Raw genomic sequence first — 20110 nt, forward strand, 5'->3', positions numbered from 1 at the left:
CAGGTTCCAGGGGTAGTTAAGACCCTGGAGAACAGGATAAAGGCTGGATTTTACAGTTCCCATCACGTAAAAAAAAGTCTGATTTTCAATTCATTTGTATCGTCTCTGATATGATCTATCATATCAAAGGAGAGAGAAATGGAGTCCCCTGAGCCCTCCCACCGATACCTCTGCCATCCCCGGACCCTCCTGCTTAGTTCTTCGGCCCTCCTTGTCATCTTCCAGGAAGACAATGGCGGGCACATGCACAGTGCGCCCGCTGAGATCTGCCGGCCAGCATCGGGCAACAATAGGACATTTTTCCTATTGGTTCATTTTAATCACTGTGCTTGGATATGCACCTAATATTGCAGATTAGAGCATGTTTTTTGGGGGGTGTTTAACAGCCATGAAACATGCGGGGCAGGGACTCGAGCATGTCACTCGAGCACCCGCGATATTCGGTGCATACCCGAGCACCTGATGCAAACTCGAGTAGCGAGCACTTGCGCTCAACACTAATGATGACTACATATTCAATATGACAACCTAATGTTATCAAATTCTGTGACATACTCGTGGATTCAAAATGCTCACTATACCCCTGGATAAAATCCTTGAGGGTTGTGGTTTCCAACATGGGGTTACTTGTGTGGTTTTTCACTGTTTAGGCACATCAGGGGGTCTCCAAATGTGACATGGTGCCTGCCATCAATTCCAGCAAATTTTGCGTTCAAAAGTCAAATGATGCTCCCTCCCTTCTGAGCCTTGCCGTGCAACCAAAAACAGTGGATTTCCCCCACATATGGGGTATCGGTGTACTCAGGACAAATTGCACAACAAATTTTGTGGTCCATTTTCTCCTGATACCCTTGTGAAAATAAAAATGGTTGTGTCTAAAGTACATATTTTTGTGAAAAAAAAGTTCTCATGAAGCACCTGAAAGGTTAATAAACTTGAAAGTGGTTTTGCGCACCTTGAGGGGTGCAGTTTTTAGAATGATGTCACTTTTGGGTATTTTCTGTCATATTGACCCCTCAAAGTCACTTCAAGTGTGAGGTGGTCCCTAAAAAAAAAAGGTTTTGTAAATTTTGTTGGAAAAATGAGAAATCGCTGGTCAACTTTTAACCCTTATAACGTCCTTACAAAAAAAATATGTTTCCAAAACTGTGCTGATGTAAAGTAGACACGTGTGAAATGTTATTTATTAACTATTTTGTGTGATATATCTCTTTGATTCAAGGGCACAAAAAAATTAAAAGTTTCAAAAAGTGAAAAATTTTCAAAATTTCCATTTTATTCAAAAATAAACGCAAGTCATATCGAATAAATTTTACCAGTAAAATTAAGTACAATGTGCCATGAAAAAAACAATCTCAGAATCTGTGGAATTTGTTGAAGTGTTCCAGAGCTATAAACTCATAAAGTGACAGTGGTCAGAATTGTAAAAATTGTCCCGGTCATTAAGGTCAAAATTAAGAGTCAGTGATAAGCGGTCATAAAGGAGCGCTTAGGAAGCAGCCCAGGGGCAGACAAGGATGTCAGGTCTCCACCGCAGCTCCAGCCGAAAACCTCCAATGGAGGATAGGAGCAATGAGAAAATGGAAAACGGTCTTAGGAGCGCAGGAAAGAGACTCAGACAGGAGATGGGTTTAAACCACAACGCGTTTCGACGGAGGATCCATCTTCCACCTGATGAAGACGACTCCTCCGTCAAAACGCGTTGTGGTTTAAACCCATCTCCTGTCTGAGTCTCTTTCCTGCGCTCCTAAGACCGTTTTCCATTTTCTCATTAAGGTCAAAACTGGCTCGGTCACTAAGGGGTTAGAGAGCCAGTGAAAGATGGTGAGAGTGAATTAGCAAAACCCATTCAAGAGGCCAAGTCTTTTAAATCTTTTTGCTGCCAGACAGGGTTCTCGGTGAACCACTACCTATCTACATCGCCAGCTCCTCTTTTGATTAGCCGGCTTGGCGCGACATTACCATTGCGCCGTAACACACATGTGACAACGCTCCAGGCTGGCTAATCAAAAGAAGAGCCGTGGATTACTGCCACACTACTGACGTGCCTGCTGGAGCAGGTCCTACAGATGGATTCATACCATGTCTAATGCCAGTAGAATGTCCCCCCAAAATGCCTACAGTGTAGTCCATTTTTGCTTACTGTAAAAATGTCAAAATCTGAGTCTCATGGATTACAAAGAATTGGTAAAGTGTTATCGTTGTGTAGATTTTACAAGCTGTGAACAGTTAATTCTCCTCCAAGAAAGATGCCTCGTCTGCCCACGCCAAGGCCTAGCCTACCTTAACTAGAAATTCACTTGAGTGAGGACCTTATTCTAAAGTGTTTATGATTATAATCAATTTATTGATTGGGTTCCATTATGTACTGAGGTTTAAAGTGGCCGAAATCTTTCTGTAAGCAGTAATAAAACACTAAAGCCCTCACCACATTGTGTATAATCTATAATATCACATATAAAACAACAAAAAATGGAATCAATACAAAAGAAGTCATGATGGTCCATCTTGAAATGAACATAATTGTGAGAAATCTGATGGAGATCTTCAGTGGTCATCTCAAAGAGGAGGACCTCTGATGAATATTCATGTTGACTCCCTATCCCAGCTACCATGAAATTAAAGGAGGTGTCCACTTCCCCTACATTTCATTACTTCATAAAAATAGGCCTTTTTTATAGTCCTAAAATTAAAAAAACATATAATCATTTACCAGACACCATTGTCATACCTCTACGCTCCCTTGCCAGTGTGTCCCACCAGTCTCTTGCCTTTGTCTTTGGCAGGGGAGTGTCAGATAACTACTACAGCCAATCAACCAACACTGATTGGTTGCAGCGGTCAAGCTTTGTTTTAGTCCAAAAAAGCAGTCTGTAGCTCTTTCTACGACATCAAATGAAACGTGGCTATTGAAGGCAATCGATGGTTGCTCACAGGATGCAGGGATCAAATGACGTAACCTACTGGAAGAGGAAGCAGGAGACTGGTGATGGAACACCGATAACAGTATGGAAGACTGGTGGGAGGTCCAGTAGGTCAGAGCTTGTTTTTTTATTCTGGGACTGGCCATACTTAAATTTAATTAAATAAAGTGGTCAACCCAAGGTCTACCTTCCCTCACCCTTATCAAATTAGCTGATATCGCTTGCCGAAGCAATGGCCATACCCTAATATTTTAAAAGAATTTGCCTTGTTTTCAAGTGTTGGATCTCCAATATGGGCCACGGATGCAATTTCCAAGTCGGTGCCCCCTTTTATGACATCTATATGCGGATAAAGTGTTATGATTGAGTCACCGTAGGAGGCAAAAACAGAAATGCTAGCAGGACCAGAGAGGTTGGCAGCTATCGGATTGCAGACCCCTGATCCTATCCACAACAACTAACAGTAGCCATGGGGGGTTCCTACGATGCCCTAGACCCCTCGATCACAGCCGGAGAATAAAATAGGCCTAAAGAAAGAAAGGGGAAATCTAAACTGCCCCAGAGCAGACCCCAAAGCAATAGGCAGCCCCCCAACATATAATGACGGTGAAGCAAGATGAAAACACTAACACAGACAGAAAGATAGACTGAGCAAAGACGGGGCCCAATCTAACTAGATAGGAAAGGACAGGAAGGCTGCTGTCTGCAATCCGTGAAAAACCCTATGAAAATAAGAGCCAACAGACTGACAGTGAAAAAGGCCCTGAAGACGCTAGGCTTCAAAAAAGCTATGTCAGTACTCAGGAATATTCTGGAGACAGAGCAACCGGCAAAAGGAGATTCAGCTCACCCAGCAGGGAAAGGCAGAATCCAGAAAAGCAAGGAAAACAAAAACAAAACACCATTGCTAACAGGCAAAGCAGAAAACTTAGCTTTAGAGGAGCAGGAATCAGACTGGTGTCCTAGAAGTCCACAGAGAAATCACCCGCAGGGCAGAAGGGCGTCGGCAGCCTTATATCCAGTCCGTGACTCCACTCAGCCAGTCATCCTCATCAGGCTCAGGTGCCTGATAATCAGGCTCATTACCTTCCTTTACCAGAATAGGGAGTTCACCAGACCTCAGTGACGAAGGGGAAAATGAACTCACAACATAAAGGGCATATGGACAGTGATTGTCTTGGTGAGTCCACCTTTTTCATAGTGTGCTACAGATGCCTCATCAGTTAGATGATTAGCCCACCAATGAAGTGTCAGTGTCAGAAGCCCTCAGACATAGTAATATTGATCCTGATGCCACAGAGACTACCACTAAAGTGCCAATCACATATGTCCTTTTACAAGGTTTTAGGGATAGTGAAATCGATCTAGATGCCACAGAGACTACCATCATAGACAGAAACTAAACAAGGCCTTAGAAATTACCTTCTAAGTGCCTACCACAGATGCCCCCCAATACCACAGAAATCCTTCATAATGCAGCCCATCTGTTGTCTGCTTGGCTTCTTGAGGAAGTCAGAGGTGTATCACATATGATATGGTACTAAGGGGTGAGACGATTATAGATTACACACTGTAGTGCCAAACCATGCAAACATGAAAATTGAATAATGAATTGCATTACTGCATTAGAAGTATGAAAAATTGAGAAAGTTTAGCGCATAAAATGGTCAATTATATGTGTACCTGGAAGCCACGTTAAGGCATTCCTCATTTTCCAGGTCCCTATTCTATGCCAATCCTCACTAAGTCTGTAGTCTCCATCTGAATGGGAGCCTATCAAAAATCCTCTGTTAGGACTGAAGTCTATATCTCTGTGGAGGGGAAATGGCCCTGGTTTGATTAAAAACGCCTTCCTTTTTTGCTTGCAGGTATATGAGTTGGTGACTCTAGGTTAAGCACCTGTTCACACTATGCTTATGCTTGGATGTGACGTTCAGTTTTTGAATTTGTATTCATTTACCTTCTGATTGAGCACTCCACCTGTTAGCTGCAGGTGTTTTTAATCAAACCAGGGCCATTTCCCCTCCACAGAGATATAGACTTCAGTCCTAACAGAGGATTTTTCATAGGCTCCCATTCAGATGGAGACTACAGTCTTAGTGAGGATTGGCATAGAATAGGGACCTGGAAAACGAGAAATGCCTTACTGTGGCTTCCAGGTACAAGGTACACATAACTTGGCCATTTTATGGGCTAAACTTTCTCAATTTTTCATACTTCTAATGCAGTAATGCAATTAATTATTCAATTTTCATGTTTGCATGTTATGGCGCTACAGTGTGCTTCTTTTTTTTGCTTGAATGTATATGAGTAGGTTAAGCACCTGTTCACACTATGCTTATGCTTGGATGTGACGGTCAGTTTTTGAAATTAAGATTATAGATTACAGTCATGTCCGAAAGTGTTGGCAATCTTGAAATTGTTCTAGTAAATAAAGTAATTTTCTCAGAAAATTATTGCAATTACACGTTTTGTTATACACATGATTGTTTCCTTTATGTGTATTGGAACAACACCGAACAAAAAGAAAAAGGGTTAAATTAGCCATAATTTCACACAAAACCCCAGAAATGGGCCAGACAAAATTGTTGGCACCTTTCCAAAATTGTGGGTAAACAACTTTGTCTCAAACATGTGATGCTTGTTCAAAATTACATGTGGCAAGTAACAGGTGTTAGCAATATGAAAAGCACATGTGAAACCAAATAAAAATGGGAGAAATTGACTCAATGTTTGCATTGTGTGTCCGTGTGTACCACATTAAGCATGGAGAACAGAAAGAGGAGAAGAGAACTGTTTGAAGACTTGAGAGACAAAATTGTTGAACAATATCAAGGTTACAGGTCCATCTCCAGAGATCTTGATGTTCCTTTGTCCACGGTGCGCACCACAAATCAAGAAGTTTACAACATATGGTACTGTAGCTGATCTCACTGGATGTGAACGGCAGAGAAAAATTGGCGAAAAGTTGCAACACAGAATAGTCCATATTGGTGGATAAGCAGCCCCGGTCAAGTTCCAAAGAAATTCCAGTTGTACTGCAAGCTCAGGGTGTATCAGTGTCAGTGCAAAATATCCGTTGACATTTGAATGAAATGAAACGCTATGGCAGGAGATCCAGTTGGACCCCACTGCTGACACAGAGACATAAGAAAGCTACACTGTAATTTGCTGTAATGTTAGTGAGGAAGCCAAAATCATTCTGGGAAAGCGTTTTGTGGACAGATGAGATCAAGATAGAGTTTTTTGGTAAATCACATCATTCAACTGTTTACCGAAAAGAACACTGTACCTATAGTCAAATATGGTGGAGGTTCAGAGATGTTTTGGGGTTGTTTTGCTGCCTCTGGCACTGGGTGCCTTGACTGTGGCATGAAATCTGAAGACTACCAAAGGATTTTGGGTCGCAATGTAGTGCCCAGTGTCAGAAAGCTGGGTTTGCGTCCTAGGTCATGGGTCTTCCAGCAGGACAATGACCGCCAAACATACTTCAAGAAGCACCCAGAAATGGATGCAAACAAAGCACTGGAGAGTTCTGAAGTGGCAGCAATAAGTCCGGATCTAAATCCCATGAAACACCTGCAGAGAGATCCTAAAATTGCTGTTGGGAGAAGGAGCTTTCAAATATGAGAGACCTGAAGCAATTTGTAAAAGAAGAGTGCGCAAAAATCCCAGTTGAGAGGAGTAAGAAGCTTGTTTATGGTTACAGGAATCGATTGATTGCAGTTATTTACTTCAAAGGGTGTGCAACCAAATATTAAGTTGGGTGTGCCAATTTTGTCAGGGCCATTTTTGGGGTTTTGTGTGAAATTAAGTTCATTTTGCCTGTTTTGTCAATTTTTTTCGTGTTGTTCTAATACACCCAAAGGAAATAAACATATGTATAACAAAATATGTGTCATTTCAATAATTTTCTGGGAGAAATACTTGATTTTCTGGAACAATTTCAAGGGTATCAACACTTTCGTCCATGACTGTATCTTCCTTACGTCCTCCAATTAGAGGCTCACAACATCCAAAAATCAACAAATCTACAGCTCTCCTTGCTACGACTAGATTTCTCTTGTTTATAAGGCCTCCATATTGCCACCAGTCACTTATTCCTTGAAATAATCCGTCAAATACGGAGCGAACGATAAGATTTGAATTAAGAGATTCCTTTTGAAATTGTCATTTTATCGGCGATGCCGTCGTTGTGGGAGTTCAATCACGCTGACAACCTGCTATATAAACCTCCATCGCTCTGTGTAATTTAAGAGAACTTGAAGTAGACTCTCTAGGGTCTTAAAAAAAACAAACCTCCGCTCCTTCTACAAGGAATTACGATGTTGCTTCAGTTTCAGGAACATCGTACGCCGGATAACTATTTTGTGCTAAGTTGCCCGTTGTTACCATAGCTACAAGCGGGAAAGACTGCGGCCGCTATACTCACATTTTGCATTTTGCGAGATTTAGCAGTAAGTCCAGAGGATCACTGTCATAATGGAAACGATTAGCTAGCTGGATTGTTTTACATATTTGTTTATAATTTTTTATATATTTTTTTATATATATGAGATTATAGGATTTTGGTGTATTCGTATGTATGTATTCACATAATTATTTAAAAGGACTTTTTCAGGATTTTTACTTTGATGACTGATCCTTATAAAGGGGTTGCCCGGCCTCAGGGTACAAGTCTGCAGTCACTCTATGTGACTGCAGACTTGTGAACCCTTACATTAAGTGCGCGCCGTCAAATTCTCCGATGTCGGGAGCGGCGTTCATGTGACTGCAAGTACGCGATTTGCATACTCCTGGCCACATTCCGACTAGACGTGTTCGGTCTCGCTCAATACAGTGCATTGAGCGAAACCACGAACGTCTAGTCGGCACGTGACTACAAGTATGCAAATCGCGCCAGTGCCACAGAATCCTCACAAAACGCACCGTGCCTTCGATTTGAGGATTCATAAGTCTGCAGTCACATAGAGTGACTGCAGACTTGTAGCCTAAGGCCTGGCAACCCCTTTAAGATAGATCATTAGTATCAGATCAGAGAAAAAAAAAACGATGGTAGCTTCCAGCACAACCAACTGGTTAAAAATTGTAAGTTTATTAGTCCATAAAAGTTAAAAATCTCAATACTTACACGTTTCTAGCGCACTAAGACGTCCTTAATCCTGTGATCAAGGGAGTCTTAGTACGTCAAAAAGCGTAAGGTGTTGAGGTATTTAACTTAAGTAGGTACGGCACCCTCTGGTTTCTAATTACAGCAATGGATCCATCTATACCACCAGCGTGAACATCTCCAACCTTCCCCCTCTCCCCTACCTCCTTCTAATATCAGATCAGAGGCGGTCTGATACCTGTCACCCCAACCAATCAGCTGTCAGCAGGTCATGCGGCGGCCGGATGTCCACAGTGAACAGAACAAGAATACCACAGCGCCGTACAACGTATACTGGCCATTCTCAGGTACTGCAGTTCTGCCCCTATGTACATACGGCCACTGCGGAACCTGCTGCTCTCAGACCACGTTGATCTTGTATTTACTACCTATTTTAAGAATTGGCCATCAAAGCCTTGGCTTGGACAACCCCAAAAACTATATATAATAAAAAAATTACAATTTTCCTTCACACTTTGGGGCATAAAACTGTTTTTGCTGTGCACAGTAACCAATCTCAGAACAGCTTTTATTTATCAGGAGGAGTTTGAAAAATTACAGATAAGCGCTGATTGCTTGCTATGGGTTAATAAGACAAATTTTATTTTAGACAGTTCTGAGAAAATGACGCCATTTGTGTTTTAATTCCTTACCCTATTCAAGATCTCTCTTTGTTGTCAGGGAATGAGAACTCTCATGTGTAAATTCAAAGAGTGAAACCTGTACCAATTAAGTCCTGCTGTTAGCCATGACACAATTACATCCAGTCTCTCGGTGTAACCGCCTGCAACCCAGGCTGATAAAAGAGGACCTTTTAGTAGATTTTTTTACATTAAAACCAAATACCTCCTCCAAATGTTGCTGCCTCTGCACTGATTCTGGAACAGTTTTTCTTTATCTTCTGCACCCCTCCGTTCCAAAGTTATGCCCTCCGGAAATAAAAGTGCAAATTTTCCCTTGAAGCTACAGGGCGTGTACCACAGACTTTCTCTGTGGGCGTGGCTGTATTTTGATTGGACAGCATCCTAGGAGAAAAATCAAAAACCCACAGAGAGGTTCTGTGGTGCACGCCCAAGGGAAAATTTGCACCTTTATTTCTGAGAGGCATAACTTTGGAACGGAGGGGCGCAGAGGAAAACAAAAAACTGTTCCAGAATCAGAGGAACAGCGGCAACTGGAAGAGGTACTCAGTTAAATTTTTAATAATTCTGTGAAAAATCCTTTTAATTTTCCCTACAATCATACATTGGGGCAGATTTATTGATACTCTTATTAAGCTTGATATAATAAATTTAGACCAGGCAGAAGATATTCCAAATTTATCATAGCGACATTTGCTATGGTGTATCTTGCTTTACCTTGAAAGGAATTAGACACTTTTGTCTGTCGTACGCTATCTCTTGGTTGGCTTATTGTAAGCCATTAAGGTGCAGTCAGATGGCAGTATAACTTGAAATGAGCTCACACCGCAGTGCATGGACTAGCCAGTGGCTCTCCCGACCAGAGAGTGACAGCTTCATGTATTTCTTTGCAGCTGTCACCTTCAGCCAGTCCATGCACTCCATTATGATCTTGGTCCGATTTATATGGCCATCTGACTTCATCCTTATTTTGTGCCCCTAATCAATTTGCCACATTTTACAACTCATCTCTGCCTCATTCTCTCAACACTTCTAGTGAGCACATAGCATGGAAACCACATTTTGTTTTTCCAGGTTGTGTCTGCTATTGAAGCTCAGCTCTGTTATTATGAGGAAAGTGAATGAAGACGCGTTGCAATACCACGCGCAACCTGTGGACAGGTGTGGTGCTGTTTCATGAAGAAACATCAGCCATGTGTTTTGTAAATCTGGACAATCCCTTTAACACACGATACAGTCTTTGAAAGGACAGTGATGTCATTAAGATACTAATAAAAATGTACCTAAAACGCGCAATCTATCCGCTCCCACAACCACTTCCTTGTCATTCGCTGAAAACAGTAGCTTTCCTTTGTTTGACATCACCTCCAGATTATTCCCTCGTGCCCGAATACCGTCCGATGCTGCGAAGATAAACAAAACAAAAGTTAAATATTAAATGGTAACTACACTTTTTTTTCATAAATCAATAGTACAAATGAAGATAAGAAACTTTGTAATCTGTCTAATCGGAGAAATCTGCTTCTTTCTCCACTTATCGGACATTTTTAATGTCCATTGCAGTGATCATTAGCGCTCAAAAACTGCTTAGATCTGTCTACGAATCTGTCTGCACTGCCTAGAAAAACCTTTGGTGAGGAAGGGGGAGAAGAGAAAATGCTGAGGCTTCTAATACAGAAGGATACAAGTCATATAATGGTCAGAAATTGTGTTATTCTTCATGTATACAAATTATCCTGAAAGTAAACTTCCTCTTTAAGTCCGTACGGCTACTCTCATGAAAAAGGAGAACACTGTCCGGACATATCTGTTTTGGTAAGATGTCCATACAAAATAACAATGCTGTTGCATCTTTTCATAGAACTGCTTAGTGGCGGCGCTGCGCAGCACAGCTTCGTTGACAGAATTGTGGCTGCAGCCAGTACAGCACATCCAGCACCTATTGATTTGAGTAGGGGCCGGATGTGCAGTACATACCCGTGGCCACTATGCAGTCGACTGAGCTGTGCTGTTCAGCTCTGCAATTGAGCAGTTCCGGCCGACACCAGTTCGGCGGCTGTTCCCCCTACCAATAAGACATTGATGAGCTATCTCTTTCAGGGAGGAAGGAGGAGCAGAATGAGTGAGAAGCATAAAGAGACAGTAACTCTGCTCACGACTGCTGTAAAATATCATCCATGCCACTGCTGCTCCTTCTGACCAAAGTCTACATGTAGGCAGGAGATCAGGATCTCCTTCGGTCTCAGTGTGCAGTGTATGGAAGATTTCACTGCAGATAGTTACCACCCACCAGCTCAGAGACAACTGAAAATTAGAAACATAGCCTGCAGAGAGGAAAACTGGAGAACAATTCCTGCTATAAGTCATATGATTGCCAGAAGCGTTTTTTATACCTTACCTACACACACACAGACAGGGCCGGACTGGCCATCTGGCAAATGCCAGAAGGGCCTGTCTGATTGTGGGCTGTCTTATCTGCTACAGAATCGGTGTTCTCAAGACACCCATACTGTTAAGGGCTAGGACGGAGCACAAAGTCACTGACTCCGTCACTTACTCCAGCAGGCTACAGGTATCATTAAAAATATTGGTAGTAAATCTTCCTTTCCTTCATCTACTGCAATATTAGTAATGTATCCCATCTGGTGCTTGGGGACTGGGACAGCATGGGCCTGTGTGATTTCAAATCCCAGGGCTTAATCTCAGCCCCAGTCCGAAACAGCACACAGAGGACAACTTATTCTGCAAATTCACCTTAAAAGTGTTGATTCACTCAGAGGGTGGCTCTTTCCCACTGCTCCAACTATTTGAACTTGAGCAAAGAAATAGGACAAAGTCCCTTTAATTCTCCGGTGAACAATACCTTGAACTTATTGTATTAGCTGAATCTTTAGAACAAAGATATACCGCTCAGAAACCTTTCTCTATTATTGTAAAAGGTTACCGGTATTAAAAATCTGAAAAATTATTACTGTAAAAAAAAAAAAAGAAAAAAAGGAGAATACTGAATACCGATTCGGGTTAGGAACAAAAGGGCCCGCCATATAAAATAAATGACACGAATGGCCTACTTAGAACAGACAACAGATATTGATCTATGGCCTTACATATCCAGGGAGATGTAATTATCATGCAAGACACTGGAGAAGGAAATTCAGTAAGCAAATCATTCCTCTATGGCAGGCACTTATGGTAAGTCACTGGTATATATGGGTCTCCTGCAAGTCCAGGGAAGGATGTAGAGAATTCATGGCTCTAACTGCAAATTAACAATTGGTTGTAAGTAACGATTTCACATGGAAGTTAGTAAAAGGGGCACAAAATTTATGGGATAACTAGCTGCTATGATGTATCCCATACACAGCAGACCCATACATGAGGGATTCCTGCTCTTTGGCTATATGTGGCACATCTTCACAGTGAAGAGGAGCAGGAGGGGCATTACACGGCAGTACTTAGTAGTGTGAATCAATATATTAAGGCATGGTAAATACTTGAAAGCTGCAGCACTATCTGTTTGTGTCTCCCTCCACCCGTTCCCACACTTTGCTCCTCCCTCTTCCTCTACCTTCCCACACTTCAATAGACAGCTGTAATCTGATCTCTCAGTGAACTGAAAGGTAACAGGGGACACATTTTTATCTGCCAAAATAACCGAAAGTAATATGTAAAGACTTCCAACATTCATCTAGTTTAAGTGTTCGAGAAACCTACAGATTGCAGCATCATGACTTCTTCTCCCCTACAAAATAGTGAGCAATTGTAGAAAAGGGTGAGCTAGAAGAATAGGATAAATGGCAGGGGACAGAGGGTCACCTCCCACAGCTGAGAGGTTATTATGTTTTAAAACTTGTTTTCCAAAATAGACGACAGTGGTGTCCAGCTTTACTTTTTTTTTAAGGGATTTGTCTAGTTTATAACATTTATTTTTAAATACTTTATTAAATCATAAAAGTGGAAAGTCTGTCATCTGGAACCTCCATCAATTACTTAGAAAAGAGAAAGGCTAAAATGAGGGTCTCTCTCTCTGGGAGGGCTAAACACCCATGTAATACATGGATTCCATGTAATACTTAATTTCTCCTGTGGGAGTGCTGCAGCAAAATTCCACACTTCCTCTGAGGTTCTAACTGTAATTTATAGTTTATCGCTAATCAGCAGCTTTCAAATCACGATGGAAAATACACGACATGTGATCTTATCTTTGAGGTCACATATCTCCAAATTTTACAGCACGTTATCCACTGTACAATCACTAAAATTGGAAAAACTCTTCATGATTCATACAACATATTCTGGACCGATGGACTAATTTAATTTGCAGGAAATAGCAATTCTGCGGTCAAACCTTTAAATGTATTCTATATACTATACATACATATATACAGTGGGGAAAAAAAGTATTTAGTCAGCCACCAATCACCAATTGTGCAAATTCTCTCACTTGAAAAGATGAGAGCGGCCTGTAACTGACATCTTAGGTAGACCACAACTACGAGAGACAAAATGAGAAAATAAATCCAGAAAATCACCTTGTCTGATTTGGAAAGATTTATTTTGCAAATTATGGTGGAAAATAAGTATTTGGTCATTAACAAAAGTTCATCTCAAAATTTTGCTATATCTCCTTTGTTGGCAATGACAGAGGTCAAACGTTTTCTGTAAGTCTTCACAAGGTTGGCACACACTGTTGATGGTATGTTGGCCCATTCCTCCATGCAGATCTCCTCTAGAGCAGTGATGTTTTTCTCCTGTCACTGGGCAACACGGACTTTCAAATCCCTCCAAAGGTTTTCTATGGGGTTGAGATCTGGAGACAGGCTAGGCCACTCCAGGACCTTCATATGCTTCTTACGAAGCCACTCCTTAGTTGCCCTGGCGGTGTGCTTGGGATCATTATCATGCTGAAAGACCCAGCCACGTTTCATCTTCAATGCCCTTGCTGACGGAAGGAGGTTTGCACTCAAAATCTCACGATACATGGCCCCATGCATTCTACCAAACAGTTCTACTTTGGTTTCATCAGACCATATGACATTCTCCCAATACTCTTCTGGATAATCCAAGTGCTCTCTACCAAACTTCAGACGGGCCCAGACATGTATTGGCTTAAGCAGGGGGACACGTCTGGCACTGCAGGATCTGAGTCCCTGGCGGCGTAGTGTGTTACTGATGGTAGCCTTTGTTACGGTGGTCCCAGCTCTATGCAGGTCATTCACTAGGTTCCCCCGTGTGGTTCTGTGATTTTTGCTCACCGTTCTTGTGATCATTTTGACCCCACGGGGTGAGATCTTGCGTAGAGCCCCAGATCGAAGGAGATCATCAGTGGCCTTGTATGTCTTCCATTTTGTTATTATTGCTCCCACAGTTGATTTCATCACACTAAGCTACTTGCCTGTTGCAGACTCAGTCTTCCCAGCCGGGTGCAGGGCTACAGTTGTTTCTGGTGTCCTTCCACAGCTCTGTGGTCTTCACCATAGTGGAGTTTGGAGTGTGACTGTTTGAGGATGTGGACAGGTGTCTTTTAGGCTAAGTTCACACGTAGCGGAATTCCGGCGGAAGTTCCCGCGAGAATTCCGGAATTCCATTCCCCTGGAAAATCGCATTTTAAAAACAAGAGCCAACAGACTGATAGGGAAAAAAAGCCCTGAAGACGCTAGGTTTCAAAAAGACTATATCAGTACTCAGGTATTATCTGAAGACAGAGCAAAAAGGAATTCAGCTCACCCAGCAGGGAAAGGCAGAAATCCAGAAAAACAAGGCAAAACAAAACCAAAACACAAATGAAAAAAGTAGAGGCAGAAAACTTAGCTTTTGAGGAGCAGGAATCAGACTGGTCTCCAAGAATCCCTCAGAGTAATCACCCGCAAGGCAGAAGGGCGTCGGCTGCCTTATATCCAGTCAGCAATCCCAGTCACCCAGTCATCATCATTCTGCTCAGGTGCTTTGTAATCAGCCTCACTACCTTCCTTCACCAGAAGAGGGAGTTCATCAGACCTCAATTGTGAAGGGGAAAATGAACTCACAACAGAAAAACTAGCAATTTGCAAGCGTAATTAGCTTGCAGAATGCTAGCGTTTTCCAAGCGATCTATAGCATCGCTTGGAGAACTGATTGACAGGTTGGTCACACTCGTCAAACACAGTGTTTGACAAGTGTGACCAACTTTTTACCACTGATGCTGCCTATGCAGCATCAGTAGTAAAAGATAGGATGTAAAAAATAATTAAAAAAATAAAAAAATATTGTTATTCTCACCTTCCGGCGTCCCGCGCAGCCTTCCTGCCTCTCTCCACGCTCCCGGCATCTTCCGGTCCCAGTAATCCCTTGCGCGAATGACCGCGAGACGTCGCGCTCCCACAATGTCATTGCGGTCATTCTCGCAAAGGATTACTGGGACCAGAAGATGCCGGGAGCGTGGAGAGAGGCGGGAAGGCTGCGCGGGACGCCGGAAGGTGAGAATAACATTTTTTATTTTAATTCTATTTTTTACAGGGATATGGTACCCAAAGCCCGGAGGACAGTCTCCTCTCCTCCGGAATGTGGGTACCATCCGCAAATGTTCTGCTTACTTTTCGCATGGTGGGCACAGCTACATGCGGAAAGTAAGCAGAACAATGCATTGCTATGTGGGCGGAATCGCCATGATTACGCTAAATTAATGAGCATACTGCGTTTTTTACCGCAAAGCGATTCCGATGCGGAAAAAAATTCAGCATTAGCACAGCATTGCGGAATCCCATAGGACTGCATGGGATGCTTATTTTTCGTGTTTCGCTGCAAAAGCACGCGTTTAAAACCGCCGTGAAAACGCGATAAAACCGTGACGTTTGAACGCAGTCTTATACTGATAACAAGATCAAAAAGGTGCCATTACTACAGGTAATGAGTGGAGGACAGAGGAGCCTCTTAAAGAAGAAGTTACAGGTCTGTGAGAGGCAGAAATCTTGCATGTTTCTAGGTGAACAAATACTTATTTTCCACCATAATTTGAAAAATAAATCTTTCCCAATCAGACAAGGTGATTTTCTGGATTTGTTTTCTCATTTTGACTCTCATAGTTGTGGTCTACTTATGATGTCAATTTCACGCCTCTCTCATGTTTTTCCCCACTGTACTACACTACTTTATATACTTTATTGGATTGAGAATTTAAGGCCACCCAAAAAAAAAATTACGGTAAATAAAAAGTACAGATTTTTAACAATAGGCCAAATTATCTACGCAACTTGTCACAAGGACCTCTCATCTTCTCGATCTTCATATCGACCTACTTGGAAAGTTGTCAAGAACTTTCAACTTTCTTACCTGTGACAAGTTGAGTGACGGGCTTCATATCCTCGTTGAGAATATTTAGTGTTATATTTCGATCCGACTGAAGGTACAACGGGCTTCCCTGCGGGTACAACAACACGGGGAGAACAGATTAGGTCTTGATAATTTACAATACCAAAAGATCACACAAGACATTGGAAATGGTGCACAGTGCCTAATCATTTAAATACCCGGGAGGATGCACTATTTCATCCATACACTAGAAAGTCATCATGAGAATCATTTCTATATCAGAATCCTAAATCACCATTTGTCAGGTTTTATTCAAGAGTGTCTGATGGTGACCATTAATTCTTAGCCATTCTTGCTAAGGAAATATCTTTGTAAAATGTTCCGTAGAATTTTTCCCGCTTTTTTCCAAAAATCTCCATCTCTATCACCTCAATAGGAATTATGGGAAAAATATCAGACTTACATAAAAATCAGAGTAAATGCATAAGCAGAGAAAGGGGTTACAAAATAAGGCGCTGTCCTTTCCCTTGTTTATAAGGGAACATGGCACTTGCGCTAAATATGTAATTTGCTTACCTGGTGTAAAGGCCGCTGTTCTCCTGAATCCGGGGTTGTTTTTCTTGTGCTCCTGCGCCTCTCTGTTCCTGAGATATGGCCCCTTCTTCCGTGTATATCAATCTAGTCCTTTTTTAGCCAAGTGGGTGTGGTCATCAAGAAGACACCATGAGAAGTGTTGAAGACTGCACCCACTTAGATAAAAAAAAAGACTAAATTACATACAGGGAAGAAGGGGCCATATCTCAGTAACGGAGAGGCACAGGAACAAAAGAAAGACGTCACTGGATTACACCAGGTAAAAAAAAAAAAAAAAATGTCATATTTATGGAAAGTTTGAGGTCCACTAAAATAGCAGGATTGAGAAGTTATCTTTAATTACTTATGTCACCCTAATATGGCAGTGCAAATCATCAGGAAATACCACAAGCCTCACACCACCAGTAAGGATGCAATGTGGGGAAAATACTCATGTGGACTCAGATCCTTCAAAACCTGCAGACTATGGTCCAATTCGACACTGTAGATACCTTAACCGTATATTTCTTTACTCATTGATTATCCTATACTGTTACAAATTGTATTATGGCCAGTGTCCAACCGGTAGCCCGATGTGCATACAGTATATTCATTCATCTACCTATATAAGCCATCGTTCTTGGCCTGTTTTCCCTAAATCAATAAAGGGTTCATGTCTTCTTTTGTGTGACAAGGCAGCTATTTGATGAAGTCCCTGATTTATGGAGTAACCTCGTTCTTCTATTTAGGGACCATTTAAAAAGGACCTGCCAGGTCCTTCACTGGCTTCCTAATGCCCAGAGGCTCCAGTTCAAAACCCTAAGGCCGGGGTCACACTAACCGACGCAAAATACGGTCAGTATTTTACATGCGTAATACGGATGAATGGCCCCTAAACAGTGCTCCGTATGTCATCCGTAATCAAGGTGTGGTCGCGTATTTTGCGCATCTAAGCATCCGTATGCAATCCGTATGGCGAGATTTTCTCGCCGCCTTGCAAAATGGACATATAATGGAGCCATATGACAGGGTTTCTAACAGAAACGAAATAATAGATATAGACACATAGAATGCATATATATGTATTCTATGTGTATATATCTATTCTTTTGTTTCTTTATTAAACCTGTCAGTGTGAGTTTACTGTATCGCGCACTGAATTGCCGGCTTTGCTAAAAGACACCGGGTGTGTATTTCTCGCAAGTCACATGTGTGGTCCGTGTGTAATCCGTATTTTTTGCGCACCCATAGACTTGCATTGGCGTGTTACGGCCGCAGTACGCTGACAATCGCAGCATGCTGCGATTGGCACGGACTGTAGAATACGGATGAGAAATATACGGCTGGTGCAAGGGACCCCATAGAGAATCATTGGTCCGTGTCTAATGCGTGCTTTTAGCGCCTCTCACTCGGCCGTATTCCTCGCCAGTGTGACCCCGGCCTTACTATGACATACAAAGCCATCCACAACCTGTCTCCTCCATACATCCATGACATAAACTCCCGGGACCTACCCGAACGCAACCTTCGATCCTCTCAAGATCTCCTTCTCTACTCCCCCCTCATGTCTTCTTCCCACAACCGCATACAAGACTTCTCCCGTGCTTCCCCCATACTCTGGAATTTTCTACCCTAACACATCAGACTCTCGCCTACCATGGAAACCTTCAAAAACAACCTGAAGACGCACCTGTTCCGACAAGCCTACAGCCTGCAATGATCCTCTGTCTACTGAACCGCCGCACGACCCGCTCTACCCTCTCCTAGTGTATCCTCACCCATCCCCTGTAGACTGTGAGCCTTTGCGGGCAGGGTCCTCGCTCCTTCTGTACTTGTGTGTCCCTTGTCTTACACATGTTTATTGTACTTGTCTATATTTCCCCTTTTCACATATAAAGCGCCAGCCAGTGAATAAATGGCGCTATATAAATGTATAATAATAATAATAATAATAATACTTGTATATGGAGCAAGTCACACAGATTCATGTAGTGTATTAGTCACACCTAAACCATTAGATCAAGCGGGCTGTCCAGCACTATATAAGTGCACCCCACTGGGACAGGCACCCCAAATTTGTCCAGCCACCATGAAAGGGCGTGGCTCCTTCCTGTGGGAAAAAAAAAGTGTATGGCCTCATCCATGTGCATAAATAATACCAGGCAACCACCCCCTCCATGAATGGTTGGCTCGTGAGTGGTTGTTTCATCACTATTTTGCACCTTTATCATGGGGGCCTACTGGGTCGTCTATAGTGCATTAGTATTGTGACCCGGTGTGGGTAAATGTGGTGGCCTTTTTTCCATTCTGGCTCTTAATATAGTCGTCAACCAGTTTTAGAGATTTCTACCTTCTTACGCAGAATGACATCATCTATATCATTGCACGATTAGTCTACCAAAGGGCTTGTCCAGGACTATTTTATTTTTTACTTTAGGCCTAAAAGCTAACAGGAATGTTTTTGCTAACAGAGGCAATAACCTGCCGGTTCCTCACTGCGCCGGCTCAAAGCATTCACCGACCGCTCTTGCCGGTGATTCTGCTGCTCCACGTCAATAGAGCAGCTTTTCCTCTTCCGTGCTGCTGTCGATAGGGCATGACTGTAGACGTCATGCTAAGTGACTGCTGGCTCCCCGCAGATAGGCAGCGGGGAGCCGGCTGTCAATCAGCATGACGATGGCAGTCACACCTCGTCAACAAAGCACAGAGTGAATTGCCGTCTGTGACTGATCTGTGTCGGCAGAGATCAGCACCGGGCACAACAGACAGGTAGGCACATAGTAAAAAAAAAAATTAAATAGTCCTGGATAACCCCTTTAACTGTTTATTTGTAATGGTGGCCAACGGGGTTGTTCCCAGTTGTGCCAATTTCAGATAAAACTAGGAAAAAGTTGAGAAACATTTTTAAGAGCTTGACAAGTAGCATTTCAACAACTCTCCTTTCTTGATGATTTTTCTTTCCTTTTTACAGGCGAAATGCTCTTTACTGCGTAGGGGCCTAGTGTGATACATCTTATTAGACGTCTCGCCCCTCGACTGTACTCAGTTATTCAACCGGACGGCTGATGCTGAATGACCGTTTTGGTTTTCTTACATGAGAAACCCAACCATGTGTAGATAAATATATGTTGGAAGTCAATTCTGGAAAATAAAACTGTCCACCAGCCTCAACCTTTGGGACCAAACCAATCAAGATGCTGCCTGGAAAGTATATTACCAAGTCGGCTTCAAGGGTTTATATATATCACAGTCATAAAAGGAAAGAAAAAAAGCATCTGGATTTAGATGATATATGTTAGTTATTTCCATTTCCAAGGAATACTGGAGTCATCCAGAAAGTGACAAGTACTTTTGCGTCTTAATTCGACCAGAGTCTGGCAGTAAGAGCTCCAGTAGCGTAGACTTGCGGTGGCACTAGGAGGCCCTGACTCCCAGCGGAGAGCGGATGTCTGGTCTTCGGCATACACTATATCAGTCAGAAACCCGGCTACCGCAGATGCAGATGGTGATCCCGCTGACCTCCGCTGTCTGTATAA

At 42.4% G+C, this 20110-nt stretch overlaps 1 protein-coding gene across 2 annotated transcripts in view; it reads right to left on the reverse strand.

The window, feature by feature from the left end:
• The window catches only part of SGCD (sarcoglycan delta), a 636458-nt gene that overhangs the window by 104694 nt on the left and 511654 nt on the right, over positions 1–20110 (reverse strand). For both annotated transcript variants that reach the window (XM_073567884.1, XM_073567885.1), the window contains 2 exons: positions 16023–16110; positions 9998–10117 (listed from right to left, as the gene is read on the reverse strand). In XM_073567884.1, coding sequence (XP_073423985.1) covers positions 9998–10117; positions 16023–16110 — 208 coding nt within the window. The remainder of the gene's footprint in view (positions 1–9997; positions 10118–16022; positions 16111–20110) is intronic.

This window comes from Dendrobates tinctorius, unplaced genomic scaffold (assembly GCF_039654945.1).
Source record: "Dendrobates tinctorius isolate UK_male_01 unplaced genomic scaffold, ASM3965494v1 ptg000020l, whole genome shotgun sequence".
NCBI lineage: Eukaryota > Metazoa > Chordata > Amphibia > Anura > Dendrobatidae > Dendrobates > Dendrobates tinctorius.